The sequence below is a fragment of the Armigeres subalbatus genome, chromosome 2 (assembly GCF_024139115.2).
Source record: "Armigeres subalbatus isolate Guangzhou_Male chromosome 2, GZ_Asu_2, whole genome shotgun sequence".
Classification (NCBI taxonomy): Eukaryota; Metazoa; Arthropoda; class Insecta; order Diptera; family Culicidae; genus Armigeres; species Armigeres subalbatus.
Genome location: NC_085140.1, coordinates 276,183,479 through 276,205,864, shown reverse-complemented (window position 1 = coordinate 276,205,864; position 22,386 = coordinate 276,183,479). Strand labels below are relative to the sequence as shown.

Sequence of the window (22,386 nt, the reverse complement as noted above, 5' to 3'; positions counted from 1 at the left end):
ATCATGGGCAGTACTGGTCTAAAAAGTGTTTTGAAGATAGACAGCTTGGTACGGCGTCAAACTTTATTCGATCAGATCGTCCTGCGGAGTCCAAGGCAAGATGAATACACAGCTAGGTGTTTCAATCTGCCCAATTTATGGGCGAGAAGAAGGCGGGGGTGAAAAATTCATTTTCGGTGCAAAACATAAACAAACCGGCTGGCTCTTCCATACTAAAATCCAAGATGGCTGAATCGTGAATTTGGCAGATTGGAACACCTAGTGGTGTATTCATCTTGGTCCAAGGTACGTACGATTTCCAGCCATGAAGCCGACGATTCAAAATTGCCTTGACAACCGTATTAGTTTATCCCTAGGATAGGATGTGCCAAGTAGTTAAAAACCGTACAGATTTGCTGTCACAATCGTACCGGTTGCTGATTGGTTGAAAATGACAATCAATTACTTCGATTGGTGGCGGCGCGTTTTTCGTAGGGCAGCATGTTGTTAGTTTGGCCGTGTTGCAGGTTTGTAAAGTTGAAATTAAGCTAAATACGTAAATGTTTGTGCTCCGCCATATAAATTATTCTCAAGGGTTGTAAAGGTTTAAAACTGTTGATTTTAAGCATCATGATTCATTAGCGAAAACTTCTCTCTGTCAGTCTTTCATTTCTCTTACATAAATAATGGATGGAACGGGAAGAAAAACATCAAGTGTTGATACATGATATTTGGAAGATTTTGTAACAAATTACTTTGACTGCACTGGCGACCACCTCGTCAAAGCAACCGACTAAAAAACAACAAGACAGTCTCAATTGAGTTGTCACATCCTATCCTAGGTTTATCCGGAAAACCGTGTTCGTGCATTAGCTGCCATACCTGGTCTCGATCGATTGTGTCGTATGCGGGTACGTTGTATTAACGGCGTTTCTGCAATATATGGCGTACGGCGAACGCATGGTCCGTGGTAGAGCGTTCACCCATGAGTCCCGCCTGGTGCGTCCCCACGAACTCTCTTGCAATTGGTGTTAGTCGACGGCATAACATTTGGGATAGTACATTCTGGGCGCTGTTCAGCAAAGTGATTGCACGGTAGTTGCTACAATCCAGCTAATCTCCCTTTTTACAGAGAGGACACATGACACTATCCTTCCAAAAGCTAAGGAGGCTTTGACCGGACAAGATCTGTTTTTCTATGCTTGACAGAATTTTCCTTCTATCAGGATGTAGATTTTTAAATATAAGGAAAGGGAAAGCGAAACTTCTCCAGGATTTCTTAGGACGAATGCTTGTTCAGCGAACTATGGGCTGATTGACGATGCTAATGCTTTCATCAGGAGAACCAATAAGGAACCTTTCACAAATAACGTAACGCTGTAGGGGGAGGGAAGGGGTCAAACCGAGTATTACGATCCAAACAAAAAAAATAAAAATTCGCCATTCGCCAGGTACTGCAGAAATGCCGCGAATACAACGTGCTCGCACATCATCTATTCATCGACTTCAAAGCCGCATATTATACAATCGATCGGGACCAGCTATGGCAGCGAAACCACGAACACGGATTTCCGGATAAACTGACACGGTTGATCAAAGCGACGATGGATCGGGTGATGTGCGTAGTTCGAGTTTCAGGGGCATTCTAGAGTCCCTTCGAAACCCGCAGAGGGTTACGGCAAGGTGATGGTCTTTCGTGTCTGCTATTCAACATCGCTTTGGAAGGGGTAATACGAAGAGCAGGGATTAACACGAGTGGCACAAATTTCAATAAGTCCGTCCAGCTATTTGGCTTAGCCGACGACATAGATATTATGGCACGTAACTTTGAGAAGATGGAGGAAGCCTACATCAGACTGAAGAGGGAAGCCAAGCGGATCGGACTAGTCATCAACACGTCGAAGACGAAGTACATGATAGGAAGAGGTTCAAGAGAAGACAATCTGAGCCAGCCACCGCGAGTTTGCATCGGTGGTGGCGGACGGTACGTGGAGGAGGCGAATGAACCACCAGAAGCTGGATGTTGGTGGCGGATACCCGATCGAATAGAGATCGGTACAAGAAAGCAAGAGCAGCCGAAAAACGAACCCACCGCAGGAAGAAAAAAGAGTACGAAGAACAAGTTATTAGTGAGGCGCAGGAAAGAATGGAGCAGAACGATATGCGGAGGTTTTATGAGTCTGTCAATGGCGTGCGGAGAAAGACAGCGCCATCTCCCGTCATGTGCAACGACCAACAAGGGAATTTGCTGAAAGATAAAACTGAAGTGGCTGCCAGGTGGAAGCAACACTTCGAGACTTTGTTGAATGGAGAAAGTGATGGTGCATCGGTGAACAGAATAAATATTAGCGACGGTGGACAAGCTGTGGAGTCACCTACACTAGATGAGGTTAAAAAAGCTGTTAAAGAGCTGAAAAATAATAAGGCTGCGGGGAAGGACCAGCTCCCGGCTGAACTTCTCAAACATGGCAGTGAGCAGCTTTATGAAGTTCTGCACCATATTATGTCGAAAATATGGGAAGACGAGGAAATGCCTGCTAGCTGGCTGGACGGCCTCATTTGCCCTCTCTTTAAGAAAGGACACATACTGGAGTGCGCCAATTACCGAGGAATAACTCTCATTAATTCGGCGTACAAAATTATGTCCCGTATTCTGTTCAACAGATTGAGACATTGACATCGTCGGCGAATACCAAGCAGGTTTTCGTGAGGGCCGATCAACGACGGATCAAATGTTTACCCTGAGACAAATCCTCGATAAATTCCGGGAGTACAACTTGCAGACACATCATCTGTTTATTGATTTCAAGGCGGCGTACGATTCAGTGAAACGGAATGAATTATGGCAAATTATGCTTGAACATGGTTTTCCGGTGAAACTGATACGGCTGATTCGTATAACGTTGGACAGATCGAAATCAAGTGTAAGGGTTGCGGATGAAATATCGACGTCATTTGTTACCTTAGATGGATTAAAGCAGGGTGATGCACTCTCGAATCTACTGTTCAATATAGCGCTCGAGGGAGCGATTAGGAGAGCTGGTGTGCAAAGAAGCGGTACCATTATCACAAAATCGCATATGCTCCTGGGATTTGCGGACGATATCGATATTATCGGAATTGATCGCCGTTCCGTGGAAGAGGCTTTTGTGCCTTTTAAGAGGGAGACAGCGAGGATTGGACTCACGATCAATACCAGCAAAACGAAGTACATGGTCGCTGGCAATCAACGTGGGTTCATTAGTGGTGGTGGTAGCGAAATGGTGCTGGATGGTAAAAAATTTGAAGTGGTAGAAGAATTTGTGTATCTTGGAACATTAGTGACGTACGATAATGATGTTACCCGCGAGGTGAAAAGGCGTATTGCAGCTGCAAATAGGGCTTATTACGGACTTCGTAACCAGCTTAAGTCCCGTAGTCTGCAAACGAAAACAAAACTCGCGCTGTATACTACTCTGATTCTTCCGGTGGCTTTATACGGCCATGAGACATGGACGTTAAAGGAGGCTGATCGGAAAGCTCTCGGAGTGTTTGAGCGTAAGGTGCTGCAGATAATACTCGGCGGTAAACAGGAGAACGGTATCTGGCGGCGTCGCATGAATCACGAATTGTACCAGGTGTATAAAGGGCTGGATATTATTAAGCTTATACAACGGTGACTACTACTTAGACTACGGTGGCCTGGTCACGTTGTTCGTATGCCGGAAGAACGTCAAGCGAAGATAATATTTAGTAGAGAACCCGGAAGAGGCCGCAGGCCGCGTACACGTTGGCTTTTTGCAGTTGAAGAGGACCTGACCCAAGTAACATTTTAAGTTTTATTCCGCTCTAGGAATGGTTTTCAAGATAAAATTATAAGATCTGACAATAAAACCCATGACTACATAACAACCTTCTAATGACCACTATAAGAGTAAGATATGGCCAAGTGGCCCTCTCTAGATAACCACTATAAACCTATTATAAGAGTTATTTAGAAATCCTTTTTAAACCACCCGGAAAAAGGGAATTTGGCTGCGGCAGCAGTCAAAAATGTTGCATTAAAAAAGAGAAACAAACCTTTGCTGAAAAATAATAACAAAATAAATTGATGATGACAATCGTGATGAGGATGATTCAAGGGATGATTATAAAATAATATTTTTTCATGTTTGTTTTTCAATTCACTTCTATCCAAATGAGGTGCGCTTTCAATTTCACGGCGAAAGCTAGTGAAAAAATAAGATTGAATAACACGCGCTCTCAGAATAATGTAGCTTTGGGCTTTTGAGTTGAAATAATCATAACAGCAATATCGCAAATTTCCACTGATTCGATTGATACTTCACCTCAAAATATTTGTAATGCACATCAACTACTAAAAAAGTGCTTTACGCGGTGAAACTATCGTCCATTCATGAATTTCAGTGAAAAATTTCACTGTCTTTAAATGCTTCTCAATTTTCAATATGGCCTTCACAAATTTCGATCAGAAAAAATGTTGCTCTCATTAAATACCATCATAAGCTCTATGCAATGCAAATTTTCTTATTGGGGTAATTCATTTGACCACATTACGACCAAAAATTGTAGCTTTTATCGAACTTTGGAAATAGGATTTATCACGCTCTTCTTCACGTCCGTAGCGTTGCTCATAAGGTCAATAAGCGTTTGACGTTTGAAGCTTTTTCAGCATACTTATGAGAGGTTTATGGCGATTGCTACATATATAAATCCACTATAAGAATTAAATAAATTCAAGAAGCATGGAAATTGTTACTTGGGGAGGGCGCTCAATGTTCAGGGCGACTGGAAGCGATTGGCCCAGGATCGAGTCCAGTGGAGAAGGATACTCCAGTCGGCGTAGGTTCATCGAAGAGCTGTAGCCCATCAAGTATCAAGTAAGTAAGGGAAAAATTATGATACAAATCATTTCTTTTTGTTTCTAGTGAAAATTTGCACCTTCCTCTTTATTCCTCTCATCAAAAGTTGCACACCTCCGAAGTCAACTTCCTTGGTACATTTGTTCCACATTTTGGTCATCTGAGTCGCGTCCCGAGCAGTTTTTCCACTTTTCTTAAGCTTCCGCTTCATTACTGCCCAAAATGTCTCGATGGGCCGGATCTGTGGGCAGTTGCGTGGATTTATGTTTTTATCGATGAAATCTTCGTTATTATCGCGGTACCACTTGATGACTTCCCGGCTGTAGTGGCAACTCGCCAAATCTGGCCAAAACTTCACGGGACCTTTATGGGTTTTATGGAAGGTAGACCGCGGTTTTTGAGACATTTCTCCTTGTACAGCTTCGAGTCCATCGTCTTATTCGTCACAAACACTTAGGGTCTGTTCACAAATTACGTAACGCTTTTGGGAGGAGGGGGAGGTCCAACTTGCGTTATACTTTGTTACACCAAAATACGGGGGAGGGGTGTTACGGCAAATGTTACGGCATACCGCGAATAAAAGTTTATCTTAATGGTTTTTTTTTAATCTCTGATTGAAGTAATTGCTAATATGGCTTAATCACGACGATGAATGCCTACCAACCTTCCTATTCACTACCATTTGCAATTGCATTTTAGCTCAACCACTTCAACTACATAAACAGTCAAATTTAAAAATGATTTGTCTATCGTTATCGTTTTAGTCATTACCAAAATTAAGCACATAGCGGGACCGTTATGCGTAAAAGAACAAAGCGAATATCGTATTTATATACAGAACAGTCCCGCTAAACTAAAATTTGAATGGCCATGATCGCAAATTCTATTCTAGTTTTTACTAGCTGAATTCTTGATATCCTTGGATTTAATCATGTGCCGTTCCTATTCTAACAGTTTTCAATAAATACCAAAACCTACATGCTTCAGAGAAAGAAATAAATGGAATTAAAATTTTCTCAGTTACGCGTTATATGGGGGAGGGGGGCGAAAAATGTTACTTTTTGTTACGAAGGGGAGGGAGGGGGCAAAACTCGGATTTTTGCGTTACGTAATTTGTGAACAGACCCTTAGGTCTTTGCTCCACAGCTGCATATCCCTTGCCAAAATCATCTGTGTTTTTTTGCAAGTTTGTCCAAAAAGCAAACTTCGCAGGAACTACACCTCGTGCCGTCGCCATGTAGAATTTTTGGCTAGGAAGCTGTCCGAAATCCATTTTGACGTAGGTTCCATCGTCGTGGGTGTGCAGATTTTTTTCTCTCCTTTCGTCTTCCATCTGGAATAATTTTTGACTCGCTGCACGAAACATCGTGAAATTTATACCACAGCAAGTGGGTGCCTAGGTAGACAAACAAAGATTCTAAATGGACATAGCTTTACCGACTTGCAGTTCCATGTTCCAAGCTTCCAATCGTGATCCTTTATTCATTGCCTAGGTACTTGCCGATTGTATCGAGTCGTATTATCTTCTATGTCGTTCGTAATGATAGCATTTTGACGAAGGACCGTCGTGTCATCTAACACCAGGACGTGGGCTTGTTCACTTTGAATGGCACACGGTCGCTTTGGCGAGCTTGTTTGCGAATACATGCAACTTTTTAACTAAGTTTAACAGAGCTCACTGTAAAACCCCACATAATCCTAGGCAGGCATGAAAACTCGCAGTTGGCCTGGGGAGGGATCTTCATGCCCTTGGGCTTAGTCCCTGCTGTGTTCTTCGAGTAATTCCTTCCAAACTTTGACTGAACAAGCATTGAATGAATATTTCGAAATGCCAAAATGCGTTTTTTTTAGTTTTATCACCCTTTTTTAATTATTGTCAATTATCCCTCGTGGTAATAATGTGAGTTTAACGCTCACTAACATTATAAAAAACGTTGGCCATTATACCCCGTATATATACGAATGTACTCTACTTCTCCCCATGTATTCTAGGTTTTACTGGTTTTATTTATATTTCTTATATTTCGGACTAGACTTGAATAACGTAATTTATTCCATACAATCTTTCTGTCATTTGTAGCTTTGGATCTTCCTAATGAAATTCGTTGAAATATTTGGTTTAACCTTGTTCAACTCAAAGCGGTTTAAGTAGTCCTGGAACGACTGAGTCTTGAGTGTTCCCCAGAACAATTGTATTAGTTTGGGAGAAGTCATCAAAAGAAAATAGTTTGATCTAAAATTTGGTACTTTTTATTTTCCGGAATAGAAAACAAAAACTTACAAATGTACAAAACTTGAATCGCTGACGCTAGTGTATACAAATGGGTTAGAATTTTGATGAATATTTACCAAAAACGAACAAATTAAATTTTGAACAAAAATTAACTTCTACTCCACTTACACTAAAGCTAGCATCACCTTTTCACGCTAAAAGCATTATCATATTAGATATTTTTTTCTTCCATAATTCTCTAACGCTGCTCTTTTGTACAGAGAAAATTCGCACAATTGTTTTTTTCATCACGTTTAAACATAATTACATTACAATAAATAATAAAACACAATAAGTATAACGTACAATTTGTTGATGCTTCCGCTGGCCATTTTTTGATACTTTTTTCCAAGGCGTAAGCTGGTTTTTCAAGCTGTATTGAGTTGCCATAGGTCAGGTTTGGATGCGACTACTCGTGAAAGGTGCTATCACGGTCAAGTGACGGGTGACCTTTCCTTGTATTCAAGGCGAAACCTTTAAGCCGACTTATGGCAGTATCTTGTTTGGGATGGGGGACTGGGAATTTTTGGAGGAACACTGGGATTTTTGTAAAATTTGGCTGAGAATGTGGGATTTGGGGTGATTTTTTTACAGACGGATTCCTGGGTTGCGGGAGCGAACAAAGTTCAGCAGCTCATCGGAATCTTCGCAGACGAATGGCTTCAGATGGTGGCAGGCAACATCATGCCACTTCAGTCCGTCGTTGTAGAAGTTGTTCAGAATCGACAAGCAAGATTCGTCGTTACCCTAAAATGCGAAAGAAATAAGAGTTTTCCTGATTTGATCTATTTGAAGAAAACTTATTTTCATACCTGAGCTGCCTCGCGGTTGTCCGGCTGTTGCTGTCCGTATCCTCCGGTGTAGCTCCAGTCTCCGGTGTTGCGCTGGGTGGTGGGTCCAATCTTGACTCCCGATCCGGACCAGAACCATCCGTTCTCATTTGGTGGCTGCAGATCCGGGCGGTCGCATCCAGCAAAGTTGCACTTCCGTCCGGAGGTCCAGATATATCGGACATTTCCGCGGGCAATGCGCTGCTTGATGAATTCGTTCTCCTGGGGCGTTTCCATCGAGACGGCGTCCATACAATGGCGACGGCAGATGTTACGGGCATCGAGCCAGTCCACTTCCAGGTTGCGAGTTGGGTTGTGCTCCCAGCTGAAGAAGTACGAATGAGCTACGCCACGAGCATCTCGGTACGTGGCGTGCCGCACGCCTACAATAGGAAAGTGAAATGATGAATTTAAATGCATGTATGAAATGCAGGCATATGATGTAATCAAATGTATAGGCTTGAGACTTCCGGTCGTAAATATGCAACCTGTTTGCGGCTTGGTTGCATTGCTCAGGTATTACATTCGTACGAGTTTACATTTGTCATATTATTGAAGTTGCCGTCGGGGAGTCAAGCAAGATTTCCCACCATGACAAGATTGTCGACACCAGATGAACATGCCGGATGAGATAGAGCATGTCTTGATACAAAAAAGATGTATTTGTTTTATACACTGTTTTAAATTTAATCATGGTATATATTGTACTGAGTACAAATTTAGTATTTTCGGGTGACCATGAGACTTGTACTTCTTTTTCTTTTTTATTGGCTCTACATTTAAATTGGAACTTGGTGCTTTTCAACTTAGTATTCTGTTACCATTTCCACATTTATCAATTGAAAGCTTTATTATGCCCGCCATTGTACGAATATACGAATACAATAGATACAGTGACCTGCATAATAAAAAGCCCACTTGCCGTTTTTCATACAAAATGGTCAACTTTGGAGATCTAGATCTTGATTGCGTGTGAACCAATTTTGCTGAAAATTCGACCAGAGCTCAGATATAATTTGAATTTTACCACACCTGAGTTTCGAGTTTCATAGGGTAAAAAATTATCGCGGTAATACCAAAACGATTTTTTGGCAAAAAATTGATTTTATAATAACATGGACATTGTCGGCCGAACATTTGCAAAGGTGGCAGAACTGTACACCCGCCTGATACGTGAAGCAACAAAACTTGGACTGATGGTGAATGCGTCAAAGAGAAAATACATGCTGGTGAGCGGAACCGAGTGCGACAGGGCCCGCCTGGGAAGTAGTGTTACGATAGATGGGGATATCTTCGAGGTGGTCGAGGAATTCGTCTACCTCGGATCCTTGCTAACGGCTGATAACAATGTTATTCGTGAAATACGAAGGCGCATCATATGTGGAAGTCGGGCCTACTACGGGCTCCAGAAGAAATTGCGGTCAAAAAAGATTCGCCACCGCACCAAATGTGTCATGTACAAGACGCTAATAAGACCGGTTGTCCTCTACGGACATGAAACATGGACAATGCCCGAGGAGGACTTGCAAGCACTCGGAGTATTCGAGAGACGGGTGCTTAGGACCATCTTTGGTGGTGTGCAAAGAAGACGGTGTGTAACGACGAAGGATGAACCACGAGCTCGCCCAGCTCTACAGCGAACCCAGTATCCAGAAGGTAGCTAAAGCCGGAAGGGTACGATGGGCAGGGCATGTTGCAAGAATGCCGGACAGCAACCCTGCAAAGATGGTGTTCGCTTCCGATCCGGCAGGTACGAGACGGCGTGGAGCACAGCGAGCGAGGTGGGCAGACCAGGTGCAAAACGACTTGGCGAGCGTGGGGCGCATTCGAGGATGGAGAGATGCGGCCTCGAACCGTGTATTGTGGCGTCAAATTGTTGATTCAGTGTTATCTGTTGAACGAGTACTGAAATGAGTTTCCTTAAACATGTGCACTATCCAAGAAATAGGTGGTTGAAATTCAAAAGATTTTTAACAAAATTATTAGGGTATCCAGTATCCATAATATATGAAAGCTCAAAACAACTCGAAATATTTCGGGCTCAAGAATTCTCCTTGAAATCCTTCTAGAAGCTCCCTGGAAACTTCTAAATTCGTCCGGAAAGTGATCCACAAATTCCTCTGAATATCGTCTCATGTAATAGTATTTCCTTATTATCTAGAAACCCTTCACTATTTTTTTAGGAAATTCATGAGGAAATTCCATGAAAATTTCTTTTCTTCCCTTCTCTACAAGTTTTAATTCTAGATTTTTTTTTATGTCTTTAGTCTTCCTAGACTTTCAGCCCGAGGCTGGCTCGTCTCCAAATAATTCTAGATATTTCTTCCAAAAAAAACTTCGTAATTTATTTTGGGAGTGCATTCGAGAGTTCCTTTAAGAATACGTACGGAATTTCCTCCCAAAATTTCACCAATTCCAAAGTTTCTTCAGAAATTTATGACGGAAATCCTTCGATTTCACTCCATGATTTTACTTGTAATTCTAAAAGAAATTCCCTCGGAAATTATTCTAGGGACTTCTCCGGGCATTCCTCCAGGAACTCTTCCTTTAAGGTCACTTTACACCTCGAGAAAATTTCCGCCGGATATTGGTCCCCGTGCATTTCAAATGGGGCCAGGATTTTGATTTTCCGTGCCCAAATCCCGAAAACATCGCATATGTAAACACATGGGGAAAAAAATCCGCGGACCAAATTCCCGAGGTATGGGACTACCTTTAAATCCATTCCTCCGGGATAACTTTCAGGAATTTTTCCGGGAATACCTCCATAAATTCAATATCCTCTAGGATTGCATTCTAGAATTCTTTACGCAATTACTTCAGAATATCTTTTTCCTCTAAAAATTTCTTTATGAATTTCTCCAAGATTTCGTCCAAGTATTCCAGGTATTTATCCGGGAATTCCTTCGGGTACTTCTCCAGGAATTCCTTCTGGTATTTCTCGGGAAAATCCTTCAGGATCTTCTCCAAGAATCGTTTCAGGACTTCCTTGTGAGAATTCTTCTGGAAGTGCTTGTGGGAGTTCCTCCAAGAGTTTTTCCAAAAGTTCCTCCGGAAATCTCTCCAGGAACTTCACAGGGAATTTCTGGAGGATGTTTGGCAGGAATTTCACGGGAAATGGGATTTCGGAAGTTCCTCAAGAAATTCAACTCCGGGTATTCCACCTGCTTTTCCTCTGAAAATTCCTGCGGGAGTTCCACGAGTAGTTCCTCTGCAGGAATTCATTCAGGCTTGCTTTCAGGAATTCGTTCAGGCTCTCTTTAGGAATTTATCTAAAAATTAGAAGTTCCTCGGAGAATTCCTCCGGAAGGTTCCTTAAGAATTCTTCCAGGAGTTCCTACGAATTCTTACGGAAGTTCATCCAGGAATTCTTTCTAGAGTTCCTCCAGGATTTTCTCCGAAAATTCTTCCTGTAGCTCTTCAAGAAATTCCTCCAGAAGTTCCACCGGCAGTTTCTCAGAGAATTCCTCTAATAATTTCTCCGGGAATTCCTCCAGAAATTCCTCTGGGAGGAATTTCAGAAGGAACTTTTAGAAGGATTCCTAGAGGACCTCCCGGTCCTATCGAAAGAACTTCGGGAGAGATTTCCAGCTAAATTTCTGAAGAAAGCCTGAATGATTTCCTGGAAGAGCTACAGGTGGATCTCCCGAAGGAATTCCCGAAGAAACTTCCGGATGAATTGCCGATGGAATTCTCGCAGGTGCTCTCGGAGGAATTCTCAAAGGAACTTCGGGAGGAATTTTTGAAGAAACTCCCGGGAGAATTTTCAAAGGAACCCTTGGAGGATCTGCCAGTGAAGCTACCAGAAGAATTCTGGAAAAAATCTTGAATAATTTAAATAAAATTCATCTTATAGACAAATCTCGTCTAGCTGAAACCTTCTTAGGGGTATGTAGCTGGACCATCATCATCATCAGAGGACCTCCCGGAGAATTCCCTGAGGAGCTCCCAGATAAATTTTCGGAGGAGCTTCTGGAGGAATTTCTATATCTATATAAAAAAAAGACTAAATGAATTCCCGGATGAAATTCTGGAGAAATTCCCGGAAGAATTTTCAGAGGAACCCCCGTAGAACTACCGGAATAATTCTCTTAGGAAATCCTGGAGGAACTGCCGGCGGAACTTCTGGAAGAATTCCCGGAGGAATTTTCGGAGAAACTCCTGGAGGATCTCCCAGTGGAAATCTTGAAGTTTCCACCGGAATTCTTTCAGGATTCTTTGGGAATTAATCTAGGAATTCCTCCGAAAATTCTATTGTTGATTTCATTTTCAGTATAATTTCTGTATAAATTTTCGCTGAAATTCCAGGAGATATCTTTGCAATTTTCTCAAGAAATTATTCACAACTTTCACGGAAAATTTTATGGAATTTACACAAGAAATTCGAAGATTTTTCGCGAAATTCTCAGGAATGTTTACTGGAAATTCTGCGGAATTTTCACGGAATATTCTTAGGAATTCCACGGTACATTTTTTCAGATTTTTTTATGAGAAACAGCACGAAAGAATTATCTAAAGAATTCCATGCAGAACTTAGAAATTAGTTCGTGGAGGATTTCTTGGATCAAATAATGGTGGAATTTTCGGATCAATTCCCGGCGAAATTGATGATGAAATTCCTGAAGACATTGCCAAAAAAGTTGCTGGAGGCATTCCTAAGGAATCCCCGATAGAATTCCTGATAGAGTGCCTGGAGCAATTGTTGAAGGACAGTGTTGGGAAATGTACGTTAAAACACTCTGATTATGTGAATATTTACATTTTATCCAGTCAAATTTGGTTTTGTTTTTATTTTTTTGCATGGAAGAATGAATGGTAAAAAGAAATGTCAACCATTCCCGTCCCTGGAAGGAATTCCTGGAGAAAGCTTGTTGTTTTTTGCTTGTTGTTGTTGTTTTTTCTGCTCATTATATAATTTTATAATTAGGCGCGAAATTTGCACGTACCGGTGGTCCGTCAGGTAAGCAATGCCCTAAACATCGATACACTCACCAAAGACTTAATCCGTCTGCGGAATGTCAAAAGAAGGCAATTTCAACGCACTAATCAACCATCTTTGAAGACAGACTGTAATCGCTTGACCAAAATTATCAAGGCCAGAATGGTTTACCTAAAAAATAATGATTTATCCAATAAAGTCAGCGCTCTCCCAGTTTGTGCCACGCCGTTCTAGAAGTCAACTAAAATTTTGATCCCGTTAGCAATAACTCTACTGATTGCTTAATAACTCTGGATGAAATGACTGCTGAGTTAGGCCGGCACTTCGTTAGCTCACATAGTCTTGGACAGAATATGGCAACATGCAAACAATTTCGATCAACTTCCCAACGACTTCTCGGAGGAGTTGGCGATTACTGCTGATGAACTGTCGACCTATGTCAAAACCTCCAAAAATATGAAGGCTCCGGGTTTTTACAACATCTTCAACCTGGAAATCAAGCACATGGGTGAGCCGTTTTTCGAACATCTTGCCATGATTTTTAATCAGTGTACGGCCTAGCTACTTCCCCTAAAAGCTATCGGACCATCAGCCTTCTCTCAGCGTTATCTAAGCTTTATGAAAAAGTAATTTATCGCCTGCTTCTCGAATCTTCCGAACAAAACAATATCCAACTTGAGGAACACTTTGGTTTCCGCCATGGTCGGTCAACCGTTTACCAGCTTACCACAGTAAAAAAACATCCTTAGTCGGAGCAAGTCGGTATCCAAATCACACGCCATGGGCTGGACGTCGAAAAAGCCTTCGACAACGTTTGGCACGATGGTCTGGTGTACAAGCTTCACAATCTTCCCAGCTTCCTGGTGAAAATCATCAAAAATTATCTGTCGGCGAGGACATTCCGGGTCTCCATCGGCGGAGCTACTTCGGATGCGCACCGCATCATCGCAGGCGTTCCCCAGGGCAGTATCCTCGGGCCCCCGTTATTTAATCTGCTTATCACTCCCATGAGGTGGCACTCCGTTTCTGTTTGCAGACGACACTTCCATCATTTACAATGGTAGAGTGATCAGACCCCTCACATCGAAGCTCCAACTAGGCCTGGATGTCCTAACAGAATACTTCGCAAGCTGGAGTATCTTCATCAACACGGCAAAGGCACATACATCATTTTTCCTCACTCCCGAGTCCCGATCCCCTAGACTTGTTCCGGCAGCTGCTCATCGTTGGAATTGGCTGATACTGCTGAATACCTTGGCCTTACACTAGACAGCAAGCTGATCTTCAGACAGCAGATCGACAAAACAGTTACCAAGTGCAGCATTTTGCTAAAGTTGCTTTATCCATTAATCAATCGCAAGTCTACACTGTCATGGAAAAATAAGCTTGCTGTCTACAAACAAATTTCTGATTTTGGTTCTGTTTTTCTTAATGAGTGATTGGAATGCAAATTATTGAAAATAGGCCCGACAAATGCTGAGTAACAATGCGTACCATTGGGGTCCACGACGTTAGGCATCAGGACGTTAGGCATAATGGACGTTAGGCATAACGGACGTTAGGCATAAGTACGTCAGACATAATAGACGTTTGGCATAATTCTGCCTTCTTTATGTCATGATCTGTTCTTTCGGTCATTTTATACCCAACGTTTATTATGCCTAACGTAAATTATGCCTAACGTCAGTTATGCCTAACGTCTTTATGCCTTACGTACATATACCTAACGGGTTATACCCGTAACATTGGTACTTCGCGTATGAAAGACCCCATCTTGCGGTCCTTAGCCTCTTACCAAGCAACTCCTATCCCTACCTCACCGTGGAGCCAGTCGGGATACGAGCGGGGATACGGGGATGCAAATCTGATCGAGCGTCTGTTTCCCATGTTAGAGGCCGCTGATCATCATCCGAATGCCAGCGAGGGACTTTAAGTAAAATTGTGCATCATGATGCACCGGAAATTTGGGCATAATCGATTCCCCGCAAATCAAGTTCAGCAAGCCAAAGAATATGGACCGGAGCAATCGGCGAAGACGACAGCGACAAAAAAGGGACTATGCAAGAGCAAAGCATCCCGCGTTCCCGAAAGTGGATGAGCTCGATGGGGCTCCTCTTGATGACTGCTGGAATACACTTAAATCAGCCATTAACGGCGCAGTGGAGAGAGGTGTGGGACGAAGTCGACGGAACGATTGGTTTTACGAAGAGTGCAGACAGATTCTGGAGGAGAAGGACGCAGCATGGGCGATCGCGCTGCAACAAAAAACCCGGAATGTTTTAGGCGGAAACGCAGACAACATACCCGCCTTTTGAAGCAGAAGAAATGTCGCCTGGAAGAAGAGATGTGCGAGGAGATGGAACAGCGGTGCCGTTCTCAAGAAACATGCAAGTTATTATTATTATAGTCTTTAAAAACGAGATTTTCGGCCCTTGGCCGGCTCATCTTGAAACACGCAAGTTCTATCTGATGCTCAACGCATCCCACAAAGGCTACGTGCTGCGAGCCGAGAAGTGTAGGGATGAGAATGTGAGCATCTTGACGGACGAACGTGTGGTGATCAGCACTATGAGAAACATTCAAATGGCACTGAGAGTACAGGGAAGGGCGGAAATTAAGAAGGTTAAGGAGGAATTAAGGAGGAGGAGGTTAATAAGACAGCTGGTAATGATGGTACCGGAGCTGCTCTCATAAAGAAGGCCCCGGAAAAACTGGATACTTGCTTGCACAAACTGATAGTCAAAATCTGGATCACCTTCCGTCGTCTGTCACCAATAGTGAATGAGTTCTTGGGAAGTTATCAAGTCGGCTTCGTTGAGTCGGCAGCTCAACAACGGACCAGATCTTTGCTGTAAGGCAAATCCTTTAAATATGACATCAATAGCAGGTCCCAACTCACCATCTGTTTATCGATTTTAAGGCGGCATACGACAGTATTGACCGCGTAGAGCATTGGAAAATTATGGACGAGAACAGACCGATCAAAGCAACGGTGGATGGTGTGCAAAACTGTATGAAGATTTCAGGCGAACACTCCAGTTCGTTCGAATCCTGTCGGGGACTACGACAAGGTGTCATTAGGGGAGCCGGGTGTTACAGCAGGTACGATCATCAACAGATCCAGTCAATTTGTTTGTTTCGCGCGTGATATTGTGGACCGAACATTTTTCAATGTGGCAGAACGGTACAACAAACGCAAGGCAACAAAACCAGGCGCGACAGGGCAGTATTACAATAGACCGAGGATACCGTCGAGTTGGCCGAGGAATTCGTCTAGCTTGGATTGTTGCTAACGGCTGATAATAATGTTTGCCGTGAAATAAGAAAGCGCATGTAAAGGGCGAGCCTACTACGGGCTACAAAAGAAACTGAGGTCAAAAAAGATTCACAACCGCATTAAATGTATCATGTACAAAAGGCTCATAAGGCCGGAGGTCCTCTGCGGACATGAAACTTGGACCATGATCAAGGAGGGCTTGCAAGCACTCGGAGTACTCGAGAGATGCGTGGACAATCTTTGGCAGTGTGCAAGAAAACGAAGTGTAACTGCGAAGGATGGATCACGACCAACTCTACGAAGAACTCAGTACACAAAAGGTAGCTAAAGCTGGAGGGGCACGATTGGCAGGACATGTTGCAAGAATGCCTGAGTTTTAGACCCGGTTGGTACTAGGTGGCTGAACCAAGTACAAAACGAGGAAGGAGAAATGTGGCTTCAAACCGTGTATTATGGCGTCGTATTATTGACTCAGTTTTTAGGGTACTTCAACATAAGGCTAAATCACATAAAGCTGAAAACTCATACAGCTGGACATGAAAGGCTAAAGAGGCGAAAAAGGTAGACGAAAGGCTTTAAACTCGAAAAGCTGAACGTGGGAAATAGATTTAATGCTGGAAGTCATTTGCCCTAATAGGGGCACAAGTAGAGATAATGCTTACTCTTCTTGCGACTTTGTTATTTACTATACAGGGCGAGATATTTGGTGGCAGCCTAAAAAGTAAATTTTACTTCATTCTTTATCTTTCAGTCTTCATTCTTTCTTCTTTCTCCTTCCTTATTTCTTCTTCCTTCTTCACTATTCATTCATTATACTTTATGCTTCATTCTTTATTCATTATTCTATACTCTTCCCTTTTCCTTGATTCTGCTTGCTTCATTTTTCATTCTTTATTCGTCATTCTTCTTTCTTCCTTCTGCATTCTTCTATTCTTCTTCTTTCTTTCTGCTTCCTCTTTCTTCCTTCTTTATTAATCAAACTTTATTCTTTATTGTTTCAATTTTAGTCTTCCATTTTCCTTCTTCTTTCTTCCTTCTACCTTCTTGCTGCGTTCTTCTTCTTTCTTCCTTTATCCCTCTTTCTTCTTCATTATTTCTTGTTTCTCATTTCTTACTCCTTTTTTCTTCTTCCATATTTCATATTCCCTATTCCTTCATCCTTCTTCCTTTTTCTATCTTCCTTATTCCTTCTTCTTTTTTCTTCTTCCCTTTCTCTTCCTTCTTCCTTTTTACTACTTCCATTTTTCTTCCTTCTTTCTTTTTTTTTCTTCTTCCTTCTTCCACCTTCGTTTTTCTTTTTTCCTTTTAACTTTTTCTTTCTTTCTTTCTTTCGTATTCCTTCTTTTTTCTTTATTCTTTATTTTTTTGTTATTTGTTCTTTTTTTATTGACTATTCTACTACTCAATACAAAGTTGGTGTTTCATTGCATTCCACAGATTCCAGCCTTTCGATACGTTACAGCCTTCTTATTCAATCCAGCCTTTTGATATTTTTGATGGGAACTAAAGTAGCCATGCCCATGTTGGTCGAGACATCGATATCTCTGGAGGACTCTCAAATGAGAAAACCTCATCATGAGACACATTTGATGAGATATAGGCGATAGAACTACAATGGAATTGTTTTGGAAGTGTATAACCGATTATGCACACCGATAATTGACGATGGAGAACCTGCGAAAAAGTGTTATTTGAAGTGTCAAAGAGTGAAGATTCTTTCAATTTCTGATTCGATTCTTCATGCCTGAATACCCGCGTTCTGGAATATGTGGTGGTATTGTTGCATTTGCCATACACGGCTACCCTTAGTCGGTATTGCCTCATCACGGCAGTGTAATTTAAAGCCCTGATGGTCTGGACAAAATTTCAGCCAATTCGGTTGACGTTTCTGTGGTGCTAAACTCATTTAAAAGTATGTATGAAAAATGTATGAAGAAACATCGAAAAACAGTAATTTGGAGCTGGATGGCACCATTTACGATGAAGAACTATGTAACTCATTCATTTCATGCAGAATTTAATACAGATTATTATGCTGAGAATCACGAGAAGATTTCTTGGCTTAAGTTATTGTATGTTCGGTTCAAAAGTGTAAGCCTCAGCAGCGTGAAGGATATTGCCCAAATTAAAAGCTTAACGATAGGTATGCAATGTTGAAACTTACGGTTGGCACAACTTCTAGGATCGGGTAGGGCAAGTCGTCGTTGGGCCAGTACCACGGTGGCACCGATGGCCAGCAGCACCAGTGTTCGCAACACGGACATCCTGAAATGAATAATGAAACGAAGGAAAATGCGTTAATTATCTCTCAGGAATTCACATTTTCGTGAACACATCACATTCCGACCACATAGTTTGTGGAAAATTCCCAAGTGAACCATGGCCAGTAAACTAGATTGCAATCGGTTGTGCCCTTTGTGCTCGGCTATTCACCATAAAGCCAAACCTATTTCCTGAAACTGTTTATCTACTTCTGAGGGTACGGTCCATATATGTGACGATTCGAAGGGGCCAGTCACCGAATAAACCAGTAGCGTGGTCGATGTGAATGCCATTGTTATCGATTTTTCTTTTGTGTGGCTTTAAATTTCAATTTCACGATTGCGGCCCACTAACTTACTAGTTGTTGCAGTGTGCTTCGGGTTTCGTGCACCAAATTCGCTCTTCTATTAGAGATGAAATTGATTAACCAACCAATCGAGTGAGTCGTCGCCAGTACAAAAGAGACAAGTTGATCGACGCTAACATGTTAATCGCTGGTTCGATTGTGATCGCTCGCGGTGCTCTCTTCTCTAGCCTTGATGAATCAATGACGTTTTTTTTTCGCGTGAAGGGATTGAGGAAATGCGATACTAAATTAATGGTATCTGAATATAGATATTTGCATTACAACTTTAAATAATTCATGTGAATTATTTTATTTATGGAACGCAATGTTCTATTTGAATTCGTTTCAACAATTTTGTCATGCGAGTGTGAACATGTGAAATTTTTCAACAATATCATCGCAACAACAAATTAAAATAAAGTTTCAAATGGCCGGGGTTCTGCTAAATCGCACCAAGCGCCAACAAAAAATTACCCTTTTTTCTGCCCAGGCTATTGGATTTCCCACTACCCCAAAACTAAGGATATCCTACAACAAATGTGTGGATCAATTGATATTAAATGATTTCCGTTTTACTTTTACGATCAAAATATCACAAGTCAGTCATTGATCTGCTTAGTGCGTTTTGGCAGAACCCCGACCAAACGAACTCTTCAGCTTTTCGTATTCCCCGGTTGAAATTTGTTTTTTTAAATAATACATTGGTTTGGTTATCATTTTCGTTGGTTTACTTCTTTTAGAATTTCTCATTCAAATTGGTGAATCTTAGAATTTGTATTCAATGGTGCTGACATTTCGCTTCAAATTACTAAACACATTTTTTCAGAATATCACATACCTTTATGAGCGATTCTTTTTGGAAGTAAAAGTCTTTAACATTCCAGTCACCATTGGCAGTTGAATAAACGTGCCAAGACCTACAAAACCAACCTCTATTGCATAATAACACGACCTGCTCAAAATTCATTCTACGTCCCTCTTGGAGATCAAATGGAAAGGACCGAGAAGACAACATAAGAGGTACATACACTGCACAGTGCACACCCTCTGCAAGATGGACCGAGGGATCACGTTCGTGAGATAATTCACTCATGATTACACGCGAAAAACTTTCTCCACCCTGCCCTGAACGGAGCACCGAAAGCGGTGTAACTGCTACAAGGGCTGCGGCATGGTACCCTTCCACGGCTTATGACGGCCGTCCATATAAGGGCAGAATAAGGGGACAACTGTGGACGCTAACCATTGACAGCTAAGAGAACCATAATATTATCGTGTGTGATTGATGAAGTATGTGCAAACGGGAGGACCACCTGGAGTTTTGTTGGATCTCGTATCTAATGATCCGGGAGGTTTGATGTAGTAAATCTTGGTGTTGATAATCATTCAGTTATGTAAATAATGAACACAATGACATGCAATTTGTTCGGCGTTAGCTGGAAGACTGAAATGCATTTGTAACATGTTCGTGGCTTCTGTCAAGGTGATGCAACTGTGTCTCAAGATAGCCTTGCGAGCAAAGGCGTAGGATCGCCAATCCAAAGATGGCGAGTTCGATTCTCGGTCCGGTCTCTGCTGATTCCGGAAAAGAAACATTCTCGTCTCCCTGGGTCTAGTGCATCCATTGTACTTGTCATACAAGATACATACTCATGCAAAACCTGACATAGCTTTTACGTAGTTCCTTTTTGGATATTTTTAGGCTTTGGATTTATTACAACATTGAGTATGCTCTACGAAAATATTAACAAAAAATCGAAGAAAAAAAAATAGATGATATTTAAAGAGTTTTGGAAATTGAGGTAGATCGAGAATTTGATAAAATCTATCATCACAAAAGGAAGAAGAGTGGAACACTCTGGTTGGGTAATAAGGGAAGATTTTGGACCTACTATTGGATAGTTCAGCACCCATCAGTTGACGAAAGACATCCATTATTTCGCCGACTCCAAGAATATGGTCATTCGCATCACCTACTTTCAACACAGCCTTCCGTATAGGTACACCTGGAGATCACCACTGCAGTCAGAATCACAAATGATCACGTTTCGATTGATGGACGGCACTCCTCCGACATTATAGACGTCGGGAACTGTCATGGCGTTAATGTCGACTCTGACCACTACCTGGTGATGGATGAACTTCTCTCTAAAATAAACAATGTTTGGTTTAGACAACCGCCTCAGTCAGTACGACCTAGAACGGCTGAAGCACCCAGCCGGATGACGCCACTGCAAACGCGCAGCACCTTGCAGCATCGCACTCCTGAAGACTGGAGTACCTACAATCAAAGCTGCCATTAACGTTACACTTGAAAGCAACATCGTAAAGGAGCAACAAGAGACTCGGTTTTGAACACTTGGAACCGGAGACAGAGACAGCAGGTCCACTTCTTACTGAAGATAAAACACCGCCTGGAAGAAGCCAAGAGTGAAAATATGGCACAGCTGTGCCGTTTTCAACAAACACGCAAATTCTATCAAAAGCCTAACGCATCTTGTAAAAGCTTCGTGTAGTAAGCTGGATAAGGGATAATGGATAATAATGGGGACAACTTAATAATAAATCCGCATATTAACAAAAAATACACTTTTTTGTTAAATATCTTGGCTGTGCATATGCACAGCACATGTTTCGAAATGGACAAATTGATATGAAATTTGCGAAAAATAATCCACGTGTCTTGGAGGGACTCGAACTTTCAACCTCCTACTATCTATAGATAGCGGATGGCAGATTTTAATACAGTTCTGCATAAGAACCTTACAGAAACTGTATAATAATTGGGCATATACAATTTTTGGAAGATTTTAATACAATCGTTGTATTGATATTATACAGATTTGTATTATTTCAATACAATATCTGTATAAAAACACTACAGATTTGTATATGCCACGTTTTTATACAATAATTGTAAGATCTGTTTTTTTGGGTGTAGATAGGCGTGATAACCCCTACACAATAAGACCACTCCCTCAGAACTGCATGCGAGGTAAGGTGGGGTGCGCAGCGAGCTATAACTAGGGCAGACCATGTGCTTTGTGCAGTATGGAATGCATCCTTCTGTTGAAGGAATGCGATGTGACCATGAACCGAGTTTTGCGGAATAAAATTGTTGATTCAGTTTTATCTGCATAGATTTGAGCTAAATCAAATGGAAGAAAGAATAAATCTTGAAAAAAGTTGGTTTTTACTGCGAGGGTCATTTACGACTCCATGTTATTGGGCGGATCGGACTATGGGATCATAAGTTATGGCCAAAATACATTTTTAAACGCATGAAATACGTAAAAAAGTCTCGTCAATTTTTCAGTAACTTATCATCAACCAGTCCCGTCCCATTGTTTCCTATAGAAAATTGGGCTGATTGGAATATAGGATCATTTTCCTTAGGCAAATACGAGTGATTTGCAGGCACTTATCTTTAACAGATTTGCTCGCAACATGTTGCATTCGACAAGAAATGTTTTCCCATTGTGGGTCCATTCAGAACAAGGGCTCAGAAATTATTGCTAAAATATTTTGTTTGTTCAAAAATTGCGTTTCAAAATCTCACACATGTTTCTGGCACTTTTTATTAACCAATAAGCAATTGCATTTATTAAGCTTGAATTTT

The 22,386-nt window shown here is 41.7% G+C and overlaps 1 protein-coding gene across 1 annotated transcript in view; it reads right to left on the bottom strand.

The window, feature by feature from the left end:
- Positions 1–7,075: 7,075 nt before the first annotated feature.
- Positions 7,076–22,386, bottom strand: part of LOC134212279 (L-selectin) — a 90,736-nt gene continuing 75,425 nt past the window's right edge. Inside the window, exons 2-4 of the mRNA XM_062689984.1 lie at positions 18,324–18,424; positions 7,926–8,326; positions 7,076–7,860 (exon numbers count right to left, since the gene is read on the bottom strand). Coding sequence (XP_062545968.1) covers positions 7,702–7,860; positions 7,926–8,326; positions 18,324–18,423 — 660 coding nt within the window. The 5' untranslated portion in view covers position 18,424 and the 3' untranslated portion in view covers positions 7,076–7,701. The remainder of the gene's footprint in view (positions 7,861–7,925; positions 8,327–18,323; positions 18,425–22,386) is intronic.